The sequence below is a fragment of the Phacochoerus africanus genome, chromosome 9 (genome assembly GCF_016906955.1).
Source record: "Phacochoerus africanus isolate WHEZ1 chromosome 9, ROS_Pafr_v1, whole genome shotgun sequence".
Taxonomy (NCBI): Eukaryota; Metazoa; Chordata; class Mammalia; order Artiodactyla; family Suidae; genus Phacochoerus; species Phacochoerus africanus.
The window spans coordinates 3,175,559-3,202,452 of record NC_062552.1 but is presented as its reverse complement, the minus strand read 5'-3'; the positions used below and the strand labels follow the sequence as shown (position 1 = coordinate 3,202,452).

General features: G+C 52.6%; 1 protein-coding gene across 4 annotated transcripts in view; it reads left to right on the top strand.

Moving 5' to 3' along the window:
* The window catches only part of LYRM4 (LYR motif containing 4), a 182,571-nt gene that overhangs the window by 36,811 nt on the left and 118,866 nt on the right, over nucleotides 1-26,894 (top strand). The window contains exons 3-4 of one of the 4 annotated variants that reach the window (XM_047794444.1): nucleotides 343-517; nucleotides 1,849-3,009. The exons of the other annotated variants lie outside the window; for them this stretch is intronic. Coding sequence (XP_047650400.1) covers nucleotides 343-504 — 162 coding nt within the window. The 3' untranslated portion in view covers nucleotides 505-517; nucleotides 1,849-3,009. Of the gene's footprint in view, nucleotides 1-342; nucleotides 518-1,848; nucleotides 3,010-26,894 lie in introns of those variants that run through there. 4 annotated transcript variants of the gene reach the window in all.

Genomic DNA, 26,894 nt, shown 5'->3' with positions numbered 1-26,894 from the left:
ACACCGCAGTCCAGGGGTCTGTGCCTCCAGAATCGTGGTATCTTGCTGGCTGCCAGAGCCTCGCGTGGTCCTCGCAGATGGTCCATGAAAGGACGGTGGAAATGAGATGAGGGCCTGGAGATGCCGCGGCCTGAGCTGCAGCCTCCTCCACATCAAGTCCCTCTTCCTCTTAGTACTTGGACTCAGAGACCCTCCACCAGGACGCGTGTCGCTCTCAGCATCTCTTTCCGTGGGTAAGGAAGCCCACGGCCTCCTCTCCAGCCTCCGGAGCCGCTCTGCACGCCCGTGACGGCAGCTCAGCCTGCAGTCCTCACTTGGCCCAGCCCCGCCTCCTCTCTCCAGTCTTTCAGGTGGACCCACCCGGGCAGCCGTGACACTAGTGGCACCACTGCCAGCATGGTACGACGTCCAGTTTTTGAAGAAGTCTCTGAGCAGAGATTTCCCCCTGATTCTCCTGAGGCAGAGAAACCAAGGTGCAGGAAACCCGATGTCTTGCCTGGCTGACACCTGCGGGCAGGTGAGCACCCCTCTCTCGCAGGTCTGCTCACTCCTCAGGGCACAGGGATCCCCGCTGGCGGGGCCTGCCGTGGGGAAGTCTGTCCCTGCTCACTGTTCAGCGCGGGCACCACGGGGACTGGCATGGGGGAAGCCCGTCTCTGCTCACCAGCTTCTCGTCTCACAACAGGCCCAGTCAAAAAGCTACTGGGGGGCATTTCTCTTGAACAGTCATTTACAAACTAACCCATAAAACAGCAAATGCAAGTAAAAAATATGACTTCAGACTCTCATTTATCACCACGCAAAATGCCAGTAAACTGGGCAGGTTCCTTTGCTTTCAGTGATCTACAGAAACAATAATTACGTGTGCGCTAAACTGAAAGGCACTAGACTGAAAAGCTTCGTCTCACGTGCACGCGCCCTCAGGGCAACAAAGAGGCTGCTGCCTTCCACACCAACCCCGTCGTTCCCAGCGACCGCAACGGTTCTACATAACGTCCGCCCGGAATCACTTACAACAGCAGGCTCTTAGTCCTGGGTCTGTACAGACACACTTCGAATTGTTCCATTAAAAACCACTAGCTTGGAGTTCCTGTTGTGGCGCAGCAGAAATGAATCCGACTAGGACCCATGAGGTTGCAGCTTTGATCCCAGGCCTCGCTCAGTGGGTTAAGGATCTGACGTTGCCCGTGAGCTGTGCTGCAGGCTGGCACCTGTAGCTCTGATTTGACCCCTAGCCTGGGAGCCTCCACATGCTGCGAGTGCGGCCCTAAAAAGCAAAAAAACAAACAACCCCCCCCCCCAAACAAACCCACTAGCTTAAGAACAGTATGGAATCTTGTCACCACTAGGAAGCTGCTGGCAACAAGGGTATGACACTGGCGCCTGGTCATTATTCAGAATCAGAAAAGAGAGCATCCAGCTTATCTTCTCACTGTACAACGACACACCACAGTAAGCGCGTGTGTCTTCGCCCAAACCCCGTTTCCTCGGGTGCAGGTCCTCGGTACATGCACACCGCATACCCCACCCCTGGGGGAGAAGCCGGACACGGTGCGCATGCTCCCTGGCCTCCGTGAGATGGTGTTTGCGGAGCTCTGTCACCGGGGAGGAGCCGAAGGGGGGCCGTCTAATGAACAATGACGGCATTGCGCAGATGTGTTAGTTTTCACCGGGTTTGAAGAAAAAGTTGCTACATATTGAAGATGCAGCTGAAGATTCCTGAGGTCGCGACCTTGATTCATGTATCTGGGAAAATCTCATCCACGTTCAGGGCCGGGCCTGGTGCTGCTCGGCGGCTGCAGCCAGGTCCCCTCCCAACCGCTGCTTCTGTTTCCTTTTCTCCCGCAGACGTGTGGCTACGATGCTGGGTACATGGCTCTCTAGTGAAGCGGTGATAATTCTGTTCCAAAGTGCCTGGAACAAGTCTTCTCTCTGATGAACATGCAATCTGGACCACGAGGGAGGGATGGCCCCCCGCCCTGGTGACACTGCTGTCATGGGTATGCTGAGGACTCTTTGTCCAGCCAGGTTCTGGAGCACAGCCTTCTGGAGTAAGGCTGGTGGTGGCTGCTGACCCTCCTCGGGGCGTGACACAGTGCAGAGCTGTGGTACCTGGGGGTGGGTACCCATAGTTACTCTAATAAATGCCTTTGGAAGAGGAATCAGATGGAGTATCTTCAGAGCGGCAACATGGACAAAAGAACAAAGATGGCAGCAACGTCTATGGCCTTTCTTGCTTCTCCTTCTGACATGAGGCACCCGAGGAGCCCAGTTTATGGTCTCAGGTGCTGCCTAGACTAAGAGTGGTCCCCCAGCCCAGCACGTGGCCCCGCCTCTGTGCAGCCTTTTTGGCGCCCCCGGCACATACATGCAAGGCCTCTCCCCCATCTCTGAGCCACTTGGGAAAGTGGGTGCCAGCCCAGGACTTGGCTTCAGCAGACAGAAAGGATTCAGGTGAACTGCCAGGCCCACCTGTCTTTACAGAAACATTTTATATAGAGAGAAAGTGGAAAACTGTCTCCACTGGTTCCATGATGGGGCCGGATGCATGGGTTTGGAGAGAGAGCAGAGGCTGACAGCCTCCTAATATCAGGGGAGAGGGGTCCAGAAATGATGAGGAAAGGACCCGCCCAGGTCCCGCTCCTGGCGGGCAGTGGGCCACTGCTATGGAGAACGAGCCAAAGGAGCTGGACTTGCCGATCTGCCCCCTCACTCCTGCAGTCAGGGCGAGCCTCAGGCGCTGGGAAGGCCAGTGAGACATGCCAATGCTGCTGGAGCCCCTCAGGCCTGGCACACAGACTCAGTGTCCCTGCACAGCAAGGAAGCAGAGGAAGGAGGGCCTCTGAGGGAGGCTGAGCCAGGATGACGTGGTCTCTAAATGTCTGGGGGACAAGACTGGGGTTGACTTAAGAATATCCTTATCCTGCAGTTTCCCCTGACTCAGCTCGCGTCCTTGAACTTCTGAGTTTGCCCTAAGGAACTGAGACCTGAAGTTGGGTTGCTTCCACCTCTTGGACACTGTGAATAACGGACAACTCTTTCCAGGTTTTTTGGGTTTTTTGGTTTTTTTTTTTTGTTTTTTGTCTTTTTAGGGCTGCACCCTCGGCAGCCATTAGAACGAGGGTGTCTTTCAAAGACATTTTTCACCCTCGGCCTGGGGAGGGTGAGCTGTCGTCCTCTAGGTCTTGTTGGGGAGAAGTGCTCGTGTCCTCGGGCCCTCCCGGTCTGCTCTTTTAGCCTAAGTACCTTTTGGGAGTTTCAGGGGCGTCTCTAAGATTTACTTGGCAGCTGTTTTGATGGGGAGTAAAAGAAAGTACATTAGGGACATTTAAAATACACGAAGAGAGGAGTTCCCATCGTGGCGCAGTGGTTAACGAATCCCACTAGGAACCACGAGGTTGCGGGTTCCATCCCTGGCCTTGCTCAGTGGATTAAGGATCCAGCATTGCCGTGAGCTGTGGTGTAGGTCACAGACACAGCTCGGATCCCGTGCTGCTGTGGCTCTGATGTAGGCCAGTGGCTACAGCTCCGATTCGACCCCTAGCCTGGGAACCTCCATATGCCGCAGGAAGCGGCCCTAGAAAAGGCAAAAAGACCAAAAAAAAAAAAAAAACATGAAGAGAGGCATTCCCGTCGTAGCTCAGTGGTCAACGAATCCCACTAGGAATCAAGAGGTTGCGGGTTGGATCCCTGGCCTCACTTGGTGGATTAAGGATCTGGCATTGCCGTGAACTGCGGTATAAGTCGCAGACACAGCCCAGATCCAGCGTTGCTGTAGCTGCGGTGTAGGCCAGCAGCTATAGCTCCAATTAGACCCCTAGTCTGGGAACCTCCATATGCCGAGGGTGCAGCCCTAAAAAGACAAAAAAAAAACAACAAAAAAAAAAACCTGGAAAGAGTTGTCCGTTATTCACAGTGTCCAAGAGGTGGAAGCAACCCAAATATCCACGAACAGATGAATAAACAAAATACGGTATTTACACACAAGGGAATACTAGTCAGCCCTTCCAAGGAAATTCATTGGTGGGTTTGGTTTTGTTTTGTTTTTTGGTCTATTAGAGCCACACCTGTGGCATATGGAGGTTCCCAGGCTAGCGGTTGAATCGGCACTACAGCTGCCATGCTACACCACAGCCACAGTAACACCAGGTCCGAGCCGCCTCTGCGACCTACACCACAGCTCCCAGCAATGCCAGATCCTTAACCCACTGAGCGAGGCCAGGGATCGAACCCACGTCCCCATGGGTACTAGTTGGATTTGTTAACACTGAGCCACAACGGGACCTCCTAAAAGGAAGGGAATTCTGACACAGGCTACAGCGTGGATGAACCGTGAGGACACTACGCTCAGTGGGCTACACCAGACACAGACAGACCAGCGGTGTGTGAGTCCACTTATATGAGGGACCTAAGGCAGTCGAATTCATCGAAACAGAAAGTGGTATGTTGGTTCCCGAGAGGAAGGGGCAGGGAGAGGGGTTAGTGTTTGATGGGTACAGGTTCAGATTTTCAGGATGAAAAAGTTCTAGAGACATGTTTCACGACACTGCGAATGTGCTGAACGCCACTCGTCTATCCGCTTAAAATCACTGAAAATGGTAGCGTTTTATGTATATTTGTAATAATAAAAAAGAACTATAGAGCTAGTCATCATTTGTTCTCTTAATTGAGGAAAATCAGATGCCCGGACACTGACTGGTACTCGAGCATGGGAACCTGACTCATCTGGAGCCTGAAGGAGCGGATGCGTGCACCGCACACCTGCGGTTTCGCGTCCATGAAGTCCACGGATTGTACTGTGGTTTCCCAGGCTACTTCCAGGTCTAAAACGCCGTGATTCAACATGTCCCTTCTTGAGTATTTGCAGAAACTCCTGGTACATTTGAGAGTAAATCGCTCTGCTCGGCTTTCCTGGACCATTTTTCACCAAGATCTTAGGTCTCCAAGTTCAGGCTGTAGATGGGCACACTTGTAAGCCAGCCTGTATCTACGGCTTCGTAAGTTCCCAAGACTTCTCTTGGTCTTGCCTTTCTGCTTCAAGAAAAGTCCTGAAGTGGAATGATTTGATTAGTGTTCCTTGCCCCTCTGCTTCTGGCCTTCCTCCTGGTGGAAGACGCATCACCAGTGCTAAGGCGTGAACCGAAGAAGAATGTTTTCTTTCAAAGACAATGAAATAGCACTTGAAAAGCAGTAATGTGACACCCGTCAGCAAAAGAAAGATTAAAATGCTTCCCCCAGTCTCCAGCTTAAGGCTAATCCTCCGTCCTACGTGATTTGACTTCTTCCTGCTCCCTGCTGACTTCTCCTCTGCTGGGTAAGCCAAAGGCCTCCTTTCCTGCCCTAGATGCTCATCACGCGGATTCAGAGTCGTCAGAACCTCGTGGAAGTGCCTTCTCACTCTGGCTCCTTGGGAAACAAACTCGTCCTCCTCGGGAGTTCCCGTTGTGGCGCAGTGGTTAACGAATCCGACTAGGAACCATGAGGTTGCGGGTTCGGTCCCTGCCCTTGCTCAGTGGGTTCACGATCCGGCATTGCCGTGAGCTGCGGTGTAGGTTGCAGACGCGGCTCGGATCCCGCATTGCTGTGGCTCTGGCGTAGGCCGGTGGCTACAGCTCCGATTAGACCCCTAGCCTGGGAACCTCCATATGCTGCGGGAGCGGCCCAAAGAAATAGCAAAACGACAAAAAAAAAAAAACCAAACTCGTCCTCCTCGTTCTAAATGCCATCCCGCCCTCATTTCGGGGAACAGAACAGAGGTTACCTTCCCCTGTGCTTCTACAGATCAATGGAGATTAGATCAAACAATCAATCTACATATTTTAAAAAGAGCAATAAAGCAGTTAGAGGCACAGGAGATTGACGTACACCCTGTCTTGCACTTGTTATAATAACAGTCCTTAGGAAATCGACGTGAATTCGTAGACAGTGACCAGAGTTGCCTCCTAAGCGAGTCCTCTATCTTTGGGGTATATGAACCCTTTCAACATGCATAAAAATCCCCAGCCTCCCAAGAAAGTTTAAGAACGCCAGGCGGTGAGAAGGGCTGTCGCACCCCATAGCCTGGCCTGTCTGTGAGGTTACCTTTTCAGACTGTAGTTCCTCTGCAGCTATAAACAGACTTCTTCATACAAAAATGTAAACTGATTTCCTCCCCCTCCGATTTTCCTAGAAATTCCTGTCTTTCCTCAAGTCTGGGGCAGTGGTATTCCCACAGCTGGCAATCTTCCAGGAGAAACACTTCTCACTTGGACATTGCCTGTTCGGTGTGCTTCATGCCTCCAGGGTTGACATGTGCAAAACAAGATTCCACTTCCTTTCTAGAAGACGCCTCCCTCACCTCTGCATTTTTCGTGGACAGAAGTAGTGCTTCTGCCTGCTTCCGTGTTCAGAGAGCTCACACAGGGTTGCTGCATAGAAAGCTTCGGCCCGAGTCTCATTTAGGTTTTTACCCTGGTATCTGTCCTCCCGTCCAGTCCAGCAGATGCGTCTCAGCCTAGTCTGCCAGAGCTCTGCGCCTGTGGACTCCTGGAAGAGCTGTTTTGTTGCTGCAGCAGCTGCAGTGGGAGCAGGTGTAACCACTCTGGAGCAGAAAGCAAGTCACGGGCCCGGCGCTCTCATCTCAGCTCTGATCGCCGCTTCCCGAATGATCCTGGGCAGGTGGCCTTTACCTCACATGTGGGGGTGACTCTGTTGCCTGTCCCGTGTCGGGTCGTCGCGCCCTCTCTGTAAACCGACCTCGTGTGCCACACAGACACGTAAATGGCTCGTCTCAGCTTCTCCTGACGGCAGCCTTGAGAGAGAGACACTGTCATCCTTGTTAGATGAGGCGATTCTGACCTGTGTTTGAGCAATTCTCCCAGGGACACGTGGTTAGGAGAAGGACGGGCCTGCGTCTGTTCTCCGAAGAGGGCTCACGCGGAGTGGCCTTCTCCTAACAGCAGGTAGGCGAGGCCTTGGAGAGAAGAGGGGGAGGTGGGGTGTGGGTTTTCCGATGGGTCCCCTCCCGGCAGCAGGCTCAGGAACAGTTTGCCTCCAGGGCTCATCTCCTTTGTCATTGCTCAGAAGAGTCTCTCTCTCACCCTCTCTGCCTTGAAAAGAAGAAAAAAAAAAAAAGTTACAAAACCACAAGCTGAAAATTCAGCTCAAGTTCAGCCACCTTCTTAAAGAAGCGTTTGCCCAGAATCTCCCCGCGGATCTGTGGCTGCAGCTCCGCTCGCGCGCTTTCCTGGCCAGCGTCACGGCGGCGGCCTGCGGTGGGACCTTCCTGCCGGCCTCGTCCTCCCAGGTGACCAGGGTCCATTCCAGCCCTGCTCTCGCAGAAGCGCTTCTCCCCAGCTGACGGAGAGCCCGTGTCCGGTCCTCGGAGGCGGCAGGCGGGTGGCGACCCCCGGCCCGGTGTGCGTGTGAGAGCGTGTGCTCAGTTCCGAGCAGAGGATCCTGCGTTTGATGCGTCTCACCTGTTACCTGTGAAGGGCGTCTCACCGATGCTGTTGGAAAGATGTTTTCTGATCATACATCTGCATCTGTCAGTCTGAAAAACTGTGGCGGTTTTATTCAGAGACATAAATAGGAGTAGGAGGGCGAGAGGAGGTTTTGAACGAGGTACACCTGACTTTAAATCCTAACCCTTATCTAGCACCTCTCTGTCTTTGGTCCTGCTATTTAATCTCTCTTTAAGCATTATCATTCAGGGATTCCTGTGTGGCTCAGCAGTGAACGAACCCCACTAGTCTCCTTGAGGACGCAGGTCCAATCCCTGGCCTCGCTCAGTGGGTTAAGGACCCAGCGTTGCCCTGAGCTGTGATGTAGGTCAAAGACGCAGCTGGGATTCCATGTGGCTGTGGTGTAGGCCAGCAGGTGCAGTTCCAATTCAACCCCTAGCCTGGGAACCTCCATCTGCCACAGGTGTGGCCCTGAAAAAAAGGAAAAAAAAATTCTCATTCCTTTTGTCTCCTGCAGAAAGTGCAGGTTATCTTTCTTTTTCAAATACCAGAGCCAAGTTATATGTCAAAAATGTTCTGTCTTCTCCAGTCTGGTAATTAAGGCTGTCATTTCATGGGTTGGTCGTTTATAAATAATCAAAAGGCTCTGAAAATTCTCCAAGATGTGGCCCTATCATAATCTCAGCTGGATTCAGAAATGCTGGTGCGCAGTCAGTTAGATCGGTATTATTATGCTTTTTCTTCACGCGTTTCCACTTCCTAGCAAGTACTTCTCCCCCAGCCCCACCCTGCATCTCACCCCCTTAATGCTGTGAAGACAGCACCACCCAGAGGTCATGTGGACTCACGGATCTGAGGTGACCCGATAGGCCTCCTCTGTATAAAGTGAAAAGCTGGGTGCACTGCTTTCCAAGAGACTAATAGCGCCAGATTCGTTTCATGAGTCTGCTGCATTTAACAAACGTAAATTTAACCTCCTTGATGAGGTTGGATTTGGGGTTTCTCTCAAGTTACAGCATCTCCCTGAAGAGTGTTCAGCATCACTTGCACAGACTTGGATGTGCTGTGGGGCCCTGGGGATCCCGGTCCCTGAATGCTGCCGCCGAGCGGCCAGCAGGCGGTCATCTCCACCAGCCTCCTCCTGTGGGTGTGGAGACCCCTTTCCTGCCTGTGTGTTTTCTGATCCTGAAAGTAATTGGTGAAGACGGTTGGACTCCAGCCGCGTCCCTGCGAGTGTTGGACTGGGACCAGGGACCAGAGAAGTCAGTGACCCTCTGCATTTACTGAATGGACTTTAAAAAGAAAGCCCAGCTGCTGGGACGGCGCAGGCAGCGTGTGGGCGGGGGGAGGGGACCGCACACACAACGCTGAGTTATGGTGCGGTGGCTCGAGCTGTCAGCCACAGCCGCGGGGCCAATTCCAGAAAAGCCCTCGGCTACACTTTGTAAAAGCTTTTAACACCCAGGGATGGCAGGGATGTTGCACGGATCCCGGTGGCTTCAGGGGACTTGGGAACGGTGACAGAAGCTGCAGACACCTCATTGCCAGTGAGCTTGCTGTCCTGGGACTCAACCGCCCTTCCAAGGAGGAGCGCGGGGAGGAGGGAGAGGCTGGAAGAAAGAGCAAAAACAAGGTTTCCTCTCGCTTTGTAGCAGCTTCTGCGGTGGCCAGGCCCAGCTCAGCCCTTGGTCTTTTCAGCGGCTCACAGCTTCTCCTCAAGGTCTGCAGCCGTCTATACAGCTGTCCAGATCTTACTAGAGATGCATTTTAAACTAAGCCCCTTTTTCCACCGGGACAGTGACCGTCCTTCCTATCCCAGGCGGCGTAGGCGCGTCGGGGGGTGGCCGGGCCTGCAGAGCAGAGCCTTGCAGCCGGGAGCAATGCTGCCCGATCAGTGAGCACAGGCTGGCGAGGGCTGGATGCTGGTGCCGGGATGTCTCCTTCCCAGCCCGCCGGCTGTGCCAGGAGGGGCCTGCCACGCCCCTGCCACGCCCCTCCTCCCCCTTGCCCCTGGAGTCTGACGTCCGCCGAGCTCTCAGGCATGACTCTTTTTTCTTTTCTTTTATAATTTTTTCTTTTTTTAGAAATGAAGCATGGTTGATTTACAGTGCGAGTCGGTTTCTGGCATAGAACAGAATGAATCACTGATCAATACGTATGCGTTCTTCATGTTCCTTCCGTGACGGTTGATCACAGGGTCTTGAATAGGATTTCCTGTGCCGGGTCCAGTCAGGACCTCATCGCTGCCCCTCTCTGAAGGGAATGGTTTGCGTCCACTAACCCCCCAAGCGTCCCCACCCCGCCCCAGGCAACCACAAGTGTGTTCTCCATGTCTGTGAGTCTCTTTCTGTTTCACAGATGATTTCATTTGTGTCATATTTTAGATTCCACATATAAGTGGTATTATGTGATATTTGTTTCTCTTTCTGACCTCACCTGGTATGAGAATCTCTAGTTGCATCCATGTTGCTGCAAATGGTAGAAGTTCATCCTTTGTTGTGGCTGAGTAGTATTCCATCGTGTGTGTGCACCACATCTTCCCGAGCCATCCGTCCATCGAGGGACATCGAGGTTGTTTCCACAGTAGTGCTGCTGTGAACACAGGGGTGCATGTATCTTTTTGAGTTAGAGTCTTGTCTGGATAGGTGCCCAGGAGAGGACCTGCTAGGTCATGGGGTCGTTCAGTTTTGAGTTGGGTGTGACTATTGAGCATTTCCTACAGGGCTTTTGGATGGCCTGCTGCTAAGTCATCCCTGCCCAGGCCCCTGACCCTCCAGGGAGGCGGGTTGTCCTCTGTTTGTGGCACTGTTCCCGGGCCCATGGTGTAGCCAGCCCTCCGCTTCTCAGCAGCAAGGCAGAGAAGGCAGGGCTTTAAGCCGAAACTCAGGCCTGGTTCTAGGCCAGGCTCCACCTCCGCCTTGCAGGGTGGTCCCGAGGTCTGTCTGGTGATGTCAGGATCCCCGCCTCAGCCCCCTTCTTAGCACCCCTGGGCAGCATAAGGTGCAGGCACTGTCCTGCTCACCTGTGAGGACAGGGACCCTGGGCTGAGCTCCTTCTGGAAGTTAGTACGATGACTCTCCTAGAACACAGCGAAAACAAGAGACCTCTCCTCCTTCGCCCTTTCTTCCCCTGAAGGCCCTCAAGGCAGGGCCAGGACTCGGCTGGGTGCGGTGGTACTCCCTGGTGGCCACCCCTCTGTTAAGGAGCTGTGCTGTCACTGGGCTAAGTGCCCCCTCTGTCGGGGGTGAGAAGACTGAAGGAGCGCTTGTAGAGCAGGCAGCGCAGCGCAGTGTCCAGCCCCCAGAGGCAGAGGGCCGGTGCCAGGGTCACGGGCATGCCTTGCAGTTTGGCTTTGGACCCTGGAGGTGCAGGAGGGCAGCTGCCGGCTGCTCTGAAGCCTTTGCTCTCAGCACGTGCACTTGTCCTGATGCAGGTCAGACCCTCCCAGATGCTTCCTGGTGGTCTAGGCAGAACCGTGGAGGCCGAATTCCTCGAGGCAGTTTCTGTATGCAGTATTTTTCACATGCTGATAAAAGTGTTTCCACTGAGAAGAGCTGGGAACAAAAGGGTTCAGCCTGTGTACTCGTTACCCGACCAAACTCGGGCGCTGGCCCTCGTGCGGTCCAGCCAGTCTGCCGACCCCGGCTGCGGGGAAGGGAAGGGCAACCTTCATTGCAGGGCGCCAAGCAAGGAGCCCAGGGCGGCAGGTGCTCACAACAGCCAACCCCCCGGCTTTCGGGAGGGCGCCTTTGAAGACGGGTGAGGGAGGGGTCCCAGAGCATGTGATCTGCGGGCGCCCAGTCTCTGGTCCATGGGGCAGGGTCGCAGGGGTAACACATCGTCCTCGGGGCCTGGGGGCTCCTGGTCATCAAGTCGTGGATTTCCTCCACCTGGTGGGGGTTGTAGGGTCTGTATAACAAGGCAGGAAATGTGCTCAGATACTGCTTTCTGGGTACTTCAGAGAGGAGCTACAGCAGAGGCTGCAGGCAGGTCCGTCCTGGGAAGGCCCACAGGGTCCCGCTCGGTTCCGTAATCTCACCCCTCCTCTCCGAGTTCCCGGCCCGCTGCACACTGCTGGGCGAGGCCGTGAAAGAACAGCCGCCAGAAAACAGACATAGCAGAGAGGTCGCGAAACCCGGGGCTGCCTTCATCCAGTAAATAAAGGCGTCCTCACATCCAGAACATGGTAAGGCGGAGCCGAGGGCCCCTCATCGGCCTGGCAGGCAGAGCAGACACGCAGGGAACAAGAAGTGACGCCACGGCTGCCTCTTCATATAGGCCCGCGCTTGCTCAGCAAGCTCTGTCTTGGCGGAGCTTGGATGAAGCTGTCCTCAGATTTCTGTCGTGTTCCTTCGGAGACTCTGTGTCCTAAGCGTTACAGAGTGTCCACCAGAATGAACTCCCAGGGCGGGGCTGGAGGCCGTGGTGGTCAGGGCGCGAGGAGCTTGTTTCCCAGCAGGACGAAGGGCAGGCCTCAGGTGACGTGTTGAGGCACAGGCCCACGCAGAGGGACATGAGTGAGAGTTGCAGGGGCGGTGTCTCGGTTTATTGGGCTTTTGTTTCCCTTGTCCCCTTGAGGGCAGGGCCCATGTGTGTCCTCACACTTAGCACCGTGCCTTGCACACTGGCAGTGCTTGGGAGATAAGAGCCTTTAATTTCAAAGGACCAAGTTACATGTACTCGAACTTCTTAGCAGTGGCTCCGTGTCATTCAGTTTATCAGCAAAGCAAAAAAGTCTTGCGCGAACAAAATTTTATCCCTAACAAGAAACACTCGTAAGAACCATAAGCAATTCTAATCATTCTGCCCCGGGGAGCAGCTGCCAGCACCATGACACAAATGTACGACAGTCTAGTCACGTTTTCGTGGAGAACGGGGGAGAAAGAGAGTGGCATGAGCGAAGCCACCGTGCAAGGCCGTTAGACACATAGCTCTGGCCCGAAGATTTGAGCAAGGCAGATCCTCGGCCGAGTGAGCCAGCTGGTTCCCTCCTTCCGCCTCTGGGGACGGACGGCGGAGAGTCCCGCGCCTCTTGTGTGAATGAGAGACGTTTGGAAACTGGGGCTCCAGCCTGTCCATCACAGGCGGGGGGACCAGTGGCAAGTCCAGAAGCCCCATATGCCGCGGGACACGTCAGCTCTCCGGGCTTCGCGGACCCAGGCCTTGTTGAGCACCCCGTCCTCGGCACTTGCTCACCGCTACCTGCGGGAGGGCTCAGCTTTCATGACCCCAGAGGGGCCTGAAAATGGAGGAGGATCAGATGCGCTAATGACCTTGACAGGCGCTTTGTTCAGACAAATCCAGTTTGAGATTCAGGTTACCCAGTGGATGTAATTGCAGGTTGACTGAGCACCTGCGAGAATCCTTCTGGCTGTGCTTATTCGCTGCCTGTGGGGACGAAGGGGTTAACTTAACTCTCCTGCCGAATTTCACCTGCAGCTCCTCTGCAGTTCCCCTCATTTTACGGGCAAGGAAACTGAGGCTCAGAGAAGCTGAGACGTGAGGCTCTGGGGGCCCCGGCGGCTGTGAGCTGAGGTCTCGCCGCCACGCTGACTCGCAGTGGGGTCCTTGAAGTGCATTGCAGTATTGTGAATTTTACGCAAGTTTGATTTAGGTGTACTTGTGTAGCCTTGGAATCCCCTTTCAGCTGAGAGCCAGCGGGTGCTCATTGTCAAGGAGCGGGTGTCAGGGCAGCACGCACAGCCCCTGACCCTTGTCGCCCCATCACCATGCCCCGGGATGGCAGGTGCACGCTGACCCGAGCGGTCAGCATTCGCCAGGAGGTGAGCAAGAGGCTGACCCGTGAACTGACACCCCCCCCCCCAAGAAAAGGAGTGGTTTGTGGCTGCGCAGATCAAGCCCCCACCCCAGCCGCTGGCCATGGAGGCTTTACAGTGTTTCCAGGCTGCTGCTGGGGACCTAGTTTTCGGCCAGTCAGGGAAGAGCACACATGTCTGTCCGAGCCCTGTGCACACAGGCGCCCCCAGGCCCGCAGTGCCCAGGCCTGCCCAGGTCCCACACCCTCCCCTGATGTGGACAGAGACGAAATGGAGTGGCATGCGTTCCACAGGCCATGCCCCGTGAGGCTCATCCGCTCACCTCAGAGCCTTTAGACCATACAGGGACATTTTTCACCGTTTCCGCCCTTCATAATATTTGGAGAAAAGCCATCACCAGTCTCAAAACAACTGTGATATGTTTCCTTACGAGAAAGAAAGTTTTAATCTTCAGTTTTAAGGTATTGTGCCCATGTGTCTTTGTTCACTTGAAATTTAACTCACCTTTACTTATATTTTAAACCATTGCTCGGGGGATCAAAGGCTACCTGGCTTTTGTGGGATCCGGACTTTTCACCTTGGCTGGTGGTTCTCAGCCTTAGCTGAATGTCCACTGAGATGGTTTTACAAACCCTGTGGCCAGGCCATTCCAGACCAATGGAATTAGAATCTCTGGGTAGGACTCAGGCAACTCCCAGGTGTTTGTACAATCAGGGTTAAGAACCTAAGCGGGAATTCCCTTCATGGCGCAGTGGGTAACAAATCCGACTAGAAACCATGAGGTTGCAGGTTTGATCCCTGGCCTCGCTCAGTGGGTTAAGGATCCGGCGTTGCCATGAGCTGTGGTGTCAGTCACAGATGCAGCTCGGATCCTGCATTGCTGTGGCTCTGATGTAGGCCAGCGGCTACAGCTCCACTTAGACCCCTAGCCTGGGAACTTCCATATGCCGTGGGAGCGGCCCAAGAAAAGGCAAAAAAGACAAAACAAAACAAAACAAAAAAACCTAAGCGCATCTCCCCAGCCTTCCCCCTGTACAGAGCGAGTGTTCTTCAGAAGGATCACCTGTGGGCTGGCTGTCTCTGACCTTCGTGATTACTGATTTCTAGATCTCTCTAAATTAAACCTTTGTTCTGGGGATAATTTTTATTCTGTTGCACCTGTGGAGAGATTCAGATTCTAGGTTCTCCTATAAATAAAAGGATCCAAACCCTCTCTTATTATGATGGAGAGTCTCACAGGCTCCCATCTAGAAGAGAGTGCCACCATCCTGATGGTGCCAGGGCTAATCCTGCAGGACAGCCAGGGGGCACTTTTTAGCCCAGCCCAGGGCTTGCTGCCCATAGAAATGGTAGCTCATCCACCTGCACTTCTGCCCGTCCCCGAAACCCCAGCCCTGAGAGCAGCCACAGGACCTGCGTCCTCATAGCAAGTACTTACTATCCCAAGTCAGCCTCCGAGGGCAGCTGAGGTCACGTAGCTTCTCCCTCGCAAGAGTATGTGGAAGAGAAGACTGGCGCAGCTCTGCCCCAAGAGAGAGGCCTATCAAAGCCTGCAGCCCTTTTGGTCTGGTTGAGAACGGCCTGCAGCCCTCAGCCACGTGAGGTGCCCTTGGCATCCGCTCTCGGGCAGGGACAGCAGAAGCGCAACTGGACAGCAGCTCCTGGAGCTGGCCATTGACCAAGGCCAAGGCGCTGGGCCAGGTTTCTGGCCCTCAAAGGGCCGGATGCCAGGGCTTTGGCTGGGGTGGGTGGGCAGGGTAGTGCCCAGACCTTCCTCGGGCAGTCACCTGGATGCCCTCGTCTGAGTTCCCTCAGCTCCAGGGCCACTCCAGCCTCAGCTTGCTGGTGAAGGATCCGTTCTGGCCATGATTGCTCTTCCCCAGGGAGGCCGGCGCTGCGTGGATTTCACAAGGTCACGTGCTCCTTGACCTGTTGCAACAGTCGATGTATGCCTTTTCTCTTTATTGTGTTTTTTTATTTTATTTCTTTATTTTAATTTTTTTTATTTTTGGCCACACCCGCAGCACGTGGAAATTCCCAGGCCAGGGATCGAGCCTTTTTTCTTTAACAGCTGTATTGAGATGAAATTCACTCATTTCATAAAAGCATTCAGTGCAGTGGTTTTCGTCTGTTCACGGAGCCGTGCGGTCGTTTTTAGAACGTCTTCTCACCCCGAAGAGAAACACCATACCCATTGTCAGTGACCCGTTTCTCCCAGCGCTCCCTCCCCAAGCCCTTGGCAGCCACCAGTCTGCTTTTCGTTTCTGAGGATTTACCAATTCTGGACATTTCTTATAAATGGAATTTACGCCTGTGACTGCCGTCCCTCACTTAGCCAAGTGCTGGCAAGGGCTCTCATGCTGTGGCGTATACCTTGACACCGCGTTCTTTTTAACACCACGTAGCAGTCTGTGTGTGGCGGTATCCTTTTGTATTTATCCACTCATCAGACGAACCTTTGGATTATTTCCAGTTTTTTGCTATTATGAATGATGCTGCTGGAACGTTTACATGTAAGTTTTTATGTGGACGTAAATGTTCCCTTCCTCCCGGGACAGTATCTCAGAGGGGAAATACCCGGCCCCTCTGAGATACTGTCCCCCAAAGGGGCTGCCCCTTTTCTTATCTCCACCAGCAGCATGTGAACCTTCTACTTCTGTCACGTTTTGCACACACGTGTCATGATCTGCTGCTTTGCTATCCCAGGGGCGGGAAGTGGCGCAGGGTATGCCTTTGTGCGTAAGAACAACCAGACGTCAGCTGGAAGGCTGACTTCAACCTAGTTGCTTTTGGACCAGTGTAAGGAAGGTTGAGGTTCTTTTAATTTTTGTTTATTAGTTTTGTCCACATGAACCTCAGGCCAGCGCTCTCTGTCTAAACTGTAGTTCTTCGTGGACTGAGGGCCAGTTTGAGCCCTTGCTGACTTTTGGTGCTTTTAGAGACGAGTCCGGTTTGATGCTGTGACTCGAGGGGGTTGAGGGGGAGCAGGGGTTGGGTCAGAGGCTCTGCAGTGTTGCCAGTGGCCTCCCAGGTGGAAGAGGTGCTGCGCTGTCTTTCCTGGGGCCTCCCAGAGAGCTTTCACACGGCTGGTAATGGTTCTTTTGTGTGTGTGTGTGTGTGTGTGTGTGTGTGTGTGCGCGCGCCATTTCTTGGGCTCCTCCCACAGCATATGGAGGTTCCCAGGCTAGGGGTCGAATCGGAACTGTAGCCACTGGCCTACGCCAGAGCCACAGCAACACAGGATCCGAGCCTCGTCTGCAACCTACACCACAGCTCACAGCAACACCGGATCCTTAACCCACTGGGCAAGGCCAGGGATCGAACTCTCACCCTCATCGTTCCTAGTCGGATTTGTTAACCACTGAGCCGCAACGGGAACTCCGATTCTTTATTTTCTAACCTCTTTTTTCCTTCAGAAATGCAGCTGCTGTCTCGGAAACAGAGACCTCGTCTTGCTCAGTCAGCCTTTTTCCGTCCTGCCCTCAGGAGGAGTTCACCGTCCTCCTAGGACTCGGGGGGCGTCCTCCTAGGACTCGGGGGGTCCTCTTTTCCTGCAGACCGTCGGCCTCTGTCTAGGAGATAGATGTTTGCACTCGAAGCCCACCGCAACCAAAACCCTCTTCCTCTGAAGCTCATTTTCCTTCGCAGATGAGCTGCGCCTCCTCTCAGAACTCAGCCTCGGGTGCCCTCTTCCCTGCACAGAGAGACCATTGCCTTGATTATGTCATCCACTGGAAATAAACCCAAGGAGTTCCCGCTGTGGCTCAGCAGTAGCAGACCCGACCAATATCCCTGAGGATGCGGGTTCGATCCCTGGCCTCACGCAGTGGGTTAAGGATCCAGCATCTCCGTGAGCTGTGGTGTAGGTCGCAGACTCGGCTCAGATCCCACGTTGCTGTGGCTGCAGTTGCAGCTCCGATTCGACCTCTAGCCTGAGAACCTCCATATGCCGTGGGTGTAGCCTTAAAAAGATTTTTAAAAAACAACGAAAATAAATCCAAGACTCTTTTCAGGTCTTACAAAGCAGGATACCTGGGAATGTTAAGATATTCTAAAATACGAGCCTAAAAACTGCCCCCCTCCCTAGGTTCCACCTTGGCCTTGGCACCTCCCCTGCCGTCAGGCCCACCTTCGGCAGCCAGTGGGTCTATCCTCTGACCTCTGCAGCACTTTGCCTTGAATCGTTGCTGAGCAGCCTTTTTCTGTAGGATTTACCGAGGTCGTGCAAGACATTCCTGGCCAGCTGCTCATCTGTTTAAACAGTCCGGCTGTCCCGTGGATGCCCCCTTGGGGTCCCGGCAGCCTGATTTCCCCCGCTGCTTGCGGTGGTTCGATGTGTATTGACGAGCGTTCCCCTCCCTGCTCGCGCCGGGCTCTGCGGGAGGCTCATCAATCTCGTGCTTCTTTAATTGACATCAATAATGTGTTTGCATTTATCAGTATTTCCTAATTGCCAAGTTGTAACAGTGGCGCTTCTGTGATAAATCATGTCCACGGCATCTTCAGACATTAGGGCTTGGGGTTCCTGTCAGCGTTTTGATGCGCCGTAAATGGTTTCCATGAGGATTTTTTTCCCTATGAGAAAGGAAGGCAGCAGCAGGTAGACTTGAGTCAGTGTCCCCATCTGAAATCGGGCTAAAGAGCCAGCTCGTGCCCGTGAGAGTGGAAGGAGGCTCTCTCCCCGGCCGGTACATCGCAGCCCCGAAAAGCCCCGCGTCCCAGCCAAACGCACGCTCACCTGACTCCCCTGGGACGCCGCGCTCTGCCGGGGCTCTGCCCGAGGAGAGGAATTCGGACCGAAGGATCGCAAACATTCCTACCAAGAAGGGACTCTTATCAACTCGTTTTCCACGAGAGGAAGCTTGTGCAGGTCAAACGGTGCTTTGCCAGGCTGGGTTTCCCCCGGAGCAGAGCTGTCCGAGTCCACGGCTGGACCCTTGGGCTTCCAGGGACAGACACAGCCGCCCAAGAGCGGGCGACGCAGGTGTCGAAGGACCACACCCACATTATCTGTTAAGCAGAGGGGTCCAGAAGGTCTGGCTTGGGAAAGAGATGATCGTGGAGGCTCCAGTGGCCAGTCCGAGCATCCAGGAGCGGCCAAGGCCAGGGCTCTGACCTGGGGAGAGGCGGCGCTGTCCCGGGGACGTCGCCTGCCGCTGCCGGTCCCAGTGTGCTGATGGCAGTACCTGTGTCTGCGGTTGTGCAGGTTCAGGGAGCTGATCTGAGAAGTGCTTGCTTTTATTTTGCCGGCTCGCTGTTGCCTGGGTGGAAAGCCAGGCTGGGAGTGAGGCAGAGGCTTCTCCAAAACATCGTGCAGCACTTACCCGCAAGTTCGGCAGATCGTTCTGTGCCAGACAGTGTTCGAGACACTAGGATGCCGCGTGTTTCCTCTGCAAGTAGCATGTCATTCCTCTCTGGGTGGTTTTCTCCTTTTAAAAAAAAGTCTTATCTTGTACTTGAACTTAAGCAGCTCCTGTAAAGGAAGGAATATTTTACCTTTTACTTAGTTTCCCCATTGTTGGCCCTCGGTGGCAGGCGTAACGCTGCCTCTGCAGACGGCAGTGGATGTCTTCGTAGAAGAAGGACTGGCCTCTGCCTTCTCGCAGCACCATTTTCACACCCAGAGTCCAGCGTCCGTGCCTGCTGCCCAGCAGGCAGGGCATTCGCACGCCTCCCGCGGGCCTCCCTCTCGGGCTTTCTCTGGTGCACAGGCCGTGCGAGCGCCCAACGTGCTCGTCTTAGTCGTGTCTTCTAAGTGTCCCTTGTGTGCAAGAGTTCCTCTGCCTTGTTTTTTTGTTTTTTAACTTTCTCAATATTGACATACTTAGTCTGGACTGTTTGCCAGTCTGAATCTGTCAGGGTGGGCGTCTCTTCTGACACTCAGAGTCGTAAGCCCTTTGGCAGGAGCCCGTGTGGGTCAAGGGCGTTCTCCCCTTGCGTCGCCTCAGGAGTCCTCGATGTCAGGGGTCCCATTGTTGGCTCTTGCTTGTTTGTTCCTTTGTTCGAGTGGAGGCGGGATATTTCCACTGCAAACACCTCATTTCTCTCTGTGGTTAATAAAGAACCTGTTCCCCAACAGCCTTTCGCCCAGTGGTTTGAAACCCATTAATGCACCCACCTGAATCAATTATTTACTCAGTGGTTGCAAAATGGTGATTTTTCTAACTCTCTTATAACCTCACTGGCTTCTGTGTGTCACTCGGGGCCCTTTTTAATGACAGTAAGCCTAAATTACAGTCAGGGACTTTTCTCACTCACCTGTCTTAGTTCTCCCAGGTTAACAAACTCCTGAGCCGAGTCCAAGACTCAATGAGAATCCTTGCTACTCACCCACTCAGGGCTTTTTCTTAGAGCTGAATCCCACCCAGAGTGTCACGTGGTTTCCACAAGCGGCCTGGGGTCCGTGTGGTATCAGGACTTCAGATTGTCGACAGCCGCTCAGCCCACCTGACCACTGATGTAGGCGAATGGGGACGTAGGCTCACCTTGAGAGCACCTTTGGGGACCACACCTGCCGATGCGTCTAGAGCCTCTTCTCCCCTAAGGTATGGTGAGCATTTCTCATGCGACTCAGTACTCTTTTGCCTCCTGGCTTTTTTATGGCTTCCAGTATTTCATTTCCAGTATTTCATTTTCGCGGCATACGGGGGTTCCCAGGCTAGAGGTCCATTCCGAGCTGTAGCCACCAGCCTACGCCAGAGCCACAGCAACTCAGGATACGAGCAGTGTCTTCGACCTACACCACAGCTCATGGCAACACTGGATTCTTAACCGACTAAGCGAGGCCGGAGATTGAACCCGCAACCTCATGGTTCCTAGCCAGTTTCATTAACCACTGCACCATGGCGGGAACTCCTGCCATAAGTATCTTTATGTACATTCCTGTTTTCTTAAGACAAACTCCTAAAATTAAAATTACTGGGTCAGGGAGTTCCCTGGTGGCCTAGCAGTTAAGGTCTTAGCATTGTCACTGCTGTGGCTCGGGTTAGATCCCTGACCTGGGAACTTCTGCATGCCATGGGTATAGCCCAAAAAAATTAAAATTAAAAATAAGGAGTTCCCATTATGTTTCAGTGAGTTAAGAACTCGACATAGTATCTGTGAGGATTCAGATTCGATTCCTGGCCTCACTCAGTGGGTAAGGATCCAGTGCTGCTTGGCTGTGGTGTAGCTTGCGGATGCAGCTCAGATCAAGTGTTGCCATCAACCCCTGGCCCGGAAACTTCCATATGCTACAGGTTCAGCCATAAAAAGAAAGAAAAGTACTATTTTATTTTATTTTTGCTTTTTAGTGCCTTACCTGCGGCATATGGAAGTTCTCAGTTTGGGAGTCAAATCAGCACTGCCGCTGCTGCTGCCAACCTACACCACAGCTCACGGCAACGCCAGATCCTTAACCCACTGAGCAAGGCCAGGGATCAAACCCGTGTCCTCATGGATACTAGTCGGGTTCCTTACCACTGAACCACAATAGGAACTCCCTAAAAATCTTTTTAAATTAGTGGGTCAAAGAATATGTACTTTTTAAGGTATATGAGGCAAATTTTAAACCTAGTGACTTTTTGCTGATGTGACCCTTTCCCCAGAAGTGTGTCCACGTGCACATAAAGACAGTTGTACTTAAGGTGTCTGGGTTCCATGAAGCCGCAGGCTCAAGTGCAGAACTTCTGTGAGCGCGACGGAAAGCTGGACGCCACCCAAGACCGCAGGCTCCGAGCAGCTCCCTCAGGCCTACTCCGATCACACCCTCTGCGGTTTCAGACACAGCTTTAATTCTCAGGATAGTTGTGAGACTGTTGGGAGCTCTTCCATGGTCTGTTGATAAGAATAGTTATGATTGCATGTTGGATTTTCATGTCTCAGGAACAGAGTTGGAATGTTCTATATTCATGCTCAGTTCCTGTAGCTTCTCTTGTAACCCTCCGTACCCATGAACCCTTCGCCTCGCATAACTGATAATTCACGTGTTTGTACCCCATAACTAAAACGTGAGTAGCTGTAGGGCTGAGGCACTTTTTAGAATTGCATTTGGGTTTTGAGTTTTCCCTGATCAGAGATGGATTCAGTTTGTGTAGTTTAACTTATTTAACGAGGAAAGCTGCTTTTCGAGCCCTTGGCTGAGCAGGCCCTGGCTCTGCTGTGTCTTTCCCTCTAAGATCTTAGAGGACACCGTGCTAGGGGCCCTGTTTCCCTCGTGGGATTCTAACCCAGGAGCATCCCCACGCTGGGAGCTGCAACCCAGGGTGTTTTTTTGTTTGTTTGTTTGTTTGTTTTAATCTTCCTTTCAGCTAGGATGGAGCATAATAATTGCCAGTAAACTCTTAGGCTCCTTTACTAAAGAGGAAAAGGTTGGGATTTTGAGGTCACGTAAGTCAGCAGCTGTCCTTCTGCCCCACCACTAAGGCCCAAGAATTTTAGCTTTTACTGTCTGCTTCATTTCCTCCAAGCACTCATTTTGGGGAAGCTTTTTTTTACTGCGTTATGTCCCAGGAACGAGTCTGACCCAAAATGTTTCCAAAATGTCAGGAAACCAATGGGTCTAAAATGATGTTTTCTGGAACTAGATGTTTTCAGCCACATGAGAGGTGATCTAGTTACACTGTGTGTACATGCGTGCGCATGCACGTTGGCATGTGTATATTTGGGCAGCGGGGTGATTTTAATTAAATCAATAACATTTCGTCTAAATTTTAGTGTCAGAGACTATCAGACCCATCACATTCAAGTGCTTGTTCGCTAAGATTGTTCGGAGCAGAGATGGCGCTACCATGGTTACCAGATGGATTTCCTTCTAAATGAACTTTTTTTTTTTTTTGTCTTTTTGCTATTTCTTTGGGCCGCTCCCGCAGCATATGGAGGTTCCCAGGCTAGGGGTCGAATCGGAGCTGGAGCCACCGGCCTACGCCAGAGCCACAGCAACGCGGGATCCGAGCCACGTCTGCAACCTACACCACAGCTCACGGCAACGCCGGATCGTGAACCCACTGAGCAAGGGCAGGGACCGAACCCGCAACCTCATGGTTCCTAGTCAGATTCGTTAACCACTGCGCCACGACGGGAACTCCTAAATGAACTTTTTTTAAGCAGAGTTACATTGTACTAAAATACATCTGTATACAAGGAATGCAGTTAAAATCACAGTTATTTTAAAATGCTGAGCATTCTTAGTTTGAGCCAAACTGTTAAAAAATTAAAAAATAAAACCCTCAAGGAACTCAATTACTTTGAGTCTATTAAGGAACTTATTACAACTCCAGTATTACTTATTCTGTGTGCTTAGTATAATTCTTCGTAATTCCAAAATAAACTCGGAACCAATTCCGGGGAAATCCTGTGAAGAGATTAAAGCGAGGAGGACCGTGACTCATCTGTATGGAGCTTGAGGCACCCTGGAAAGCAGGACGCTGGCGCCTGCCCTGGCCCGCCGCTGACTCGCTGAGGACCCGGGGAAACCGTGAGAACTCTGCCTCTGTCCACTCTGCATCTGTCCCCCTCCAGCCCAGGCGGAGCATGCTTGCGACAGATCACCTTCTGTTGTGTAGAGAATGATTGAACACGGTGGCGCTCTAATGGAAACGCCTCCGTTTGGGGACAGCAGTGATTAGAGCCGTGGATTAAGTGAAACCTGTATTGACTTCTTAGCAGGTGACGGAGCCTCCTTGGTGGGGTTTTCTTTCTTGTGCTTCTTGAGCTCCTTGTACTGCCGCCACTAACCATGGTGGACAAATTTAAAGTCCTTTTCAGGAAAGTGGTGCTCAGCAGCAGGACTGAGTTGTAAGTGGCACTTCGGTTTGCTCTGTCCAGGTGCCATACGGAGCAGCGTAGAGCTTCACGCCCCTGGATGCTGAGGGTCTCAAGGTCACGGGAACTTCCTGTCCGGACATAGGGGCTACTTGGTCCTCACACAGCTGGGATGGAGGACAGACCGTTCAGGTCAGAAGGTCTGCTTTCAGGTCCTCGCTTGCGATCTGAGGCTCACTGCTTCCTTTCTCTGAAACTCAGTAAAATGGGGCTGTTGAGATTGAGGTAGCATAATGATGTTTTGTGATCAGCAGGTGAGACTCGAGTGATAGTGACATGTGGTAGGGCACTGGGAAGCGAGAGTTCTAGTGAGAATAACAACTCACATTTATTGAGCCCTTGCCAAGCAAGCTCTGTGCCGAACGGCTTGCACGGGCCATCTCCTTTCATCTTCCAGCCAGGGCTGTCCCACGAGGGAACGAGGTTCAGAGCAGTCGCCCCCATGAGGAGGGGGCAGGGGCACCCTCAGACGGCCAGCCTCACTCTTAAGCACCCCGTATCCCGCGTTACAATGAGGCCGATCGGAGAGCACAGCCGAGATCCCCTTGTGGTTTACAAGTTACGTGACTCGAGGGGGTTTCTAATGTACCTCGATATACATGTTATTTTTTAATCAAAATAATACCTTCTCAAGTTTAAAAAAAGGCAAAAAGAAGGGTGCCCCCTCCTCGACCTCCTCCCCTGACCCTAAACCTCACTGTCCCAGTCCACATTCTTACGCCACCCCTGTGCACTCAGGCGGGTGCCTGTGGACGTGGGTGCTGCCCTCCTTGGCTGAGCGCAGGGGACGTTCCCCGATCCGTGCCCCCACTGCCTCTTCCTTCCCCTGAGCACAGTATCACGTGGCAGAACCCGTCCTCTTTTTGAACAACTAAACAGTGCTCCACAGTACGGATAGGCTGGCACTTAACTAGCGGGTCCCTTAAGGGTAGACCTTGACGTTGCGCTCAGCCTGTGGCCGTTATGAGCAGGGCAGGGTGGACACCCGGGCCCCTGATAAGTCTTTGTTGAGGGTAGAGGCGTGGAGCCGAGTCAGAGGGCGAAGTGTTGAAAGCGTAGACCGCACTCCCCTCACTGCCGGAGCTCCCGGTGCCAGCACCCCGGCCGCGCCCTCAGCCTGGAGCAGAGGGAACGTTTGCATCTGCATCAGTTCGAATTCCATTTGTGAAAGATGGTGTCGCTTTAGCTACAGATCACGTGGAGGGTGTTTTCTGTGTGCTAGCCGTGTCCTGCTTTTCTCTATTAACCACTGTTTTGGTTTTTGTCCTGTCTGTCACAAACATGTTTTCCCCATTTGCCCCTTATTTTTTGGTCCTGTTTACCCCCTTTTCTATACAGAAGGTTTTAATTTGTAAATAATTACATTCTGTTTTTGCATTTTGCGTCGTGCTAAATTCCCAATCCGAGATTGCAAGGATTCTCTTGTATTTTCTCCTAGTGTTTTATAGGTACTTTTTTATTTTTAATTCCCAGTGCACTTACAGTTTATTTTGGTGGAAGAATGAACTTTTTCCAGATTATGCACCCTCGTCCCTGTGCCATTCATTAAATAAGGAGACATTTTTGTCTCGGCCAGCAAATCCTGCTTCCCTCCATCTGCCTCATGAGGAAGCAGGTGCGCACTGGCTGTGGGTCGTCCTTGTCCGCACGGAGCCCAAGCCAGGGAATGACGTGTGTCCCCGGCACCCGCCCTTCAAATCTAAGGTTTACGTTTTTGTTGTAGTTTGTACAACTGTGTGTGGCAAATGCTAGGTTATAAAAGTAAAACGTATATGCAGACTAAATCATTTTACAATAAAAATCTCTGTGTCACATAAAATAGTCCCCACTCTCTGATTAGGGCCTCCTTGAAAATGGATGCATTAAAACTAAAGAATATAGAAGGTCCATCCATGTCAAGCAAAATGCCATATGAGGCTACTGGCGTCAGTGCTGCACCAGTCACTGTGCACGCTGTTGAAAGAAGAACCTAAACCGGTTCTTAAACGGGTCACGTCTCTAAGTACGCGCGCCTCGACGCTCCTGATAAAGGTTTGGCTCTGTCCAGAAACACTAGTGCGGCGATAAAGCAGCATCTTTTTCCTCCGGACCTAACCCATTTTTGCAGGAACTAAGGCCCCCCCCGCCCAGGAGGAGGGTGGTACCTTCAGACTGAGCACAAGAGTCTTGGAGCACCAACCTGCTTCCTCACTGTCAGCCAGTCAGAAGGAATCTGCACCCAGAGGAAGATTTGAAGACTCTGACCGCCCCCCCCCCCAATGATTAACTATGATTAACTCCCTTTTAAAACTTGCATGGTTAAGCGGAATCTTCAGAGTTTGTTCTTGGCCTCGTGTCTGCCTTCTCCCCAGGATCCTGGCAAACTTCCCTTTCCAAACAACCCTTGTCTCTCAACCTTTGGCTTTCAAGCAGCAGGCAGCCAAACCGGACTTTCAGTAACACGACCACTGGATTCAGGAAGCCGGCTGTGGTGGGGAGGCTAGAGCTCTACCTTGAACTTGCAGAGTCCTGGCCCTGCCACTGAGTCTGGACAGGTGGAATTGCTTTGTAAAGGACCGATGGCTGTGTGTAGAGCCTAGAGTGAATGCACTCATGGCACTTTTGATGTGAAAGTAAAGCAGGGCTAGGGGGTCCTCCCTGGTCCCAAGCCTTCCTGTGTCTCCCTTTTCTGGCTTGTAAGAAAAAGGCTTCAGCCTCCTAGACCCTCCCCAAGTTCCAAAGGGCAGATTCAAGCTGTCACTAGATAGGGGAGCGAGGGAATGCAGAAACAAAGGAAGAGCAGTCCCGCTGAGGCGGAGTACTAACCCAGGGAGTCCGTGGAGGAGCCTGGGCTTGGCCGTGGGTGAGTTTGTTCTCAGTTTAATGATCACTTTATTAATCTTACACATCCAATAACTGAAACTTGAAAATGGATTCTTGCTAAAACATTTAAGCATTGACTAAAAGCTAAATTACATTTCCTGAACCAATTTTAAAACCTGCTGCTAATCTCATATAGCTTCTTTTAAACTCGCCAAGCACCTCAAAAAGTAGCTGAAGCAACACAGAAATTGTCATTACAAAACCAATTACTGTATTTACACTTAAACCCATTCCGAAATATCACCGCTTTGGGTTTAATTCAAATCTTCAGTATTTCTGCGGTTTCAGAAATGTCAATTAATACCTGCCTCAGTGTTAATAATAAAAAGAATGCTTGAGGTTACAGGACCTGAGGCCCAGTCAGGGCACGGGTCACCAAGCCAGGCTGCCTTGCTGTGGATGTAGTTCCCCTGGTATATCCGTGTGTGTGTGTGTGTGTGTGTGTGTGTGTGTGTGTGTGAGTGTGTGAATGCTGGTGGGACTGGGGTGGGTGTTGGTGTGACTCTGGCGGGGGAATGTTGGTGGGACTGTGTGTGAATTCTGGTGGGACTGTGGGGGGGATGCTGGGGTGTGTGTGAATGCTGGTGGGACTGTGGGGGTGCTGGTGTGAGTGCTGGTGTGAGTGTGTGTGTGTGTATGTGAATGTTGGTGGGACTGTGGTAGGGAGGATTGCTGGTGTGAGTGTGTGTGTGTGTGCTGGTGTGACTGGGGGAATGCTGGTGTGTGTGTATGTGAAGGTGTGTGTGTGAATGCTGGTGTGTGTGTATGTGAATGCTGGTGGGACTGGGGTGGGTGTTGGTGTGAGTGTGTGAATGCTGGTGTGATCGTGGGGGGAATGCTGGAGTGTGTGTGTGTGAATGGTGTGACTGGGGGTGCTGGTGTGAGTGTGTGAATGCTGGTGTGATCGTGGGGGGAATGCTGGTGTGTGTGGGGGTGTGAATGGTGGTGTGACTGGGGGATGCTGGTGTGAGTCTGTGTGAGAATAGTGTGTGTGAATGGTGGTGTAACTGGG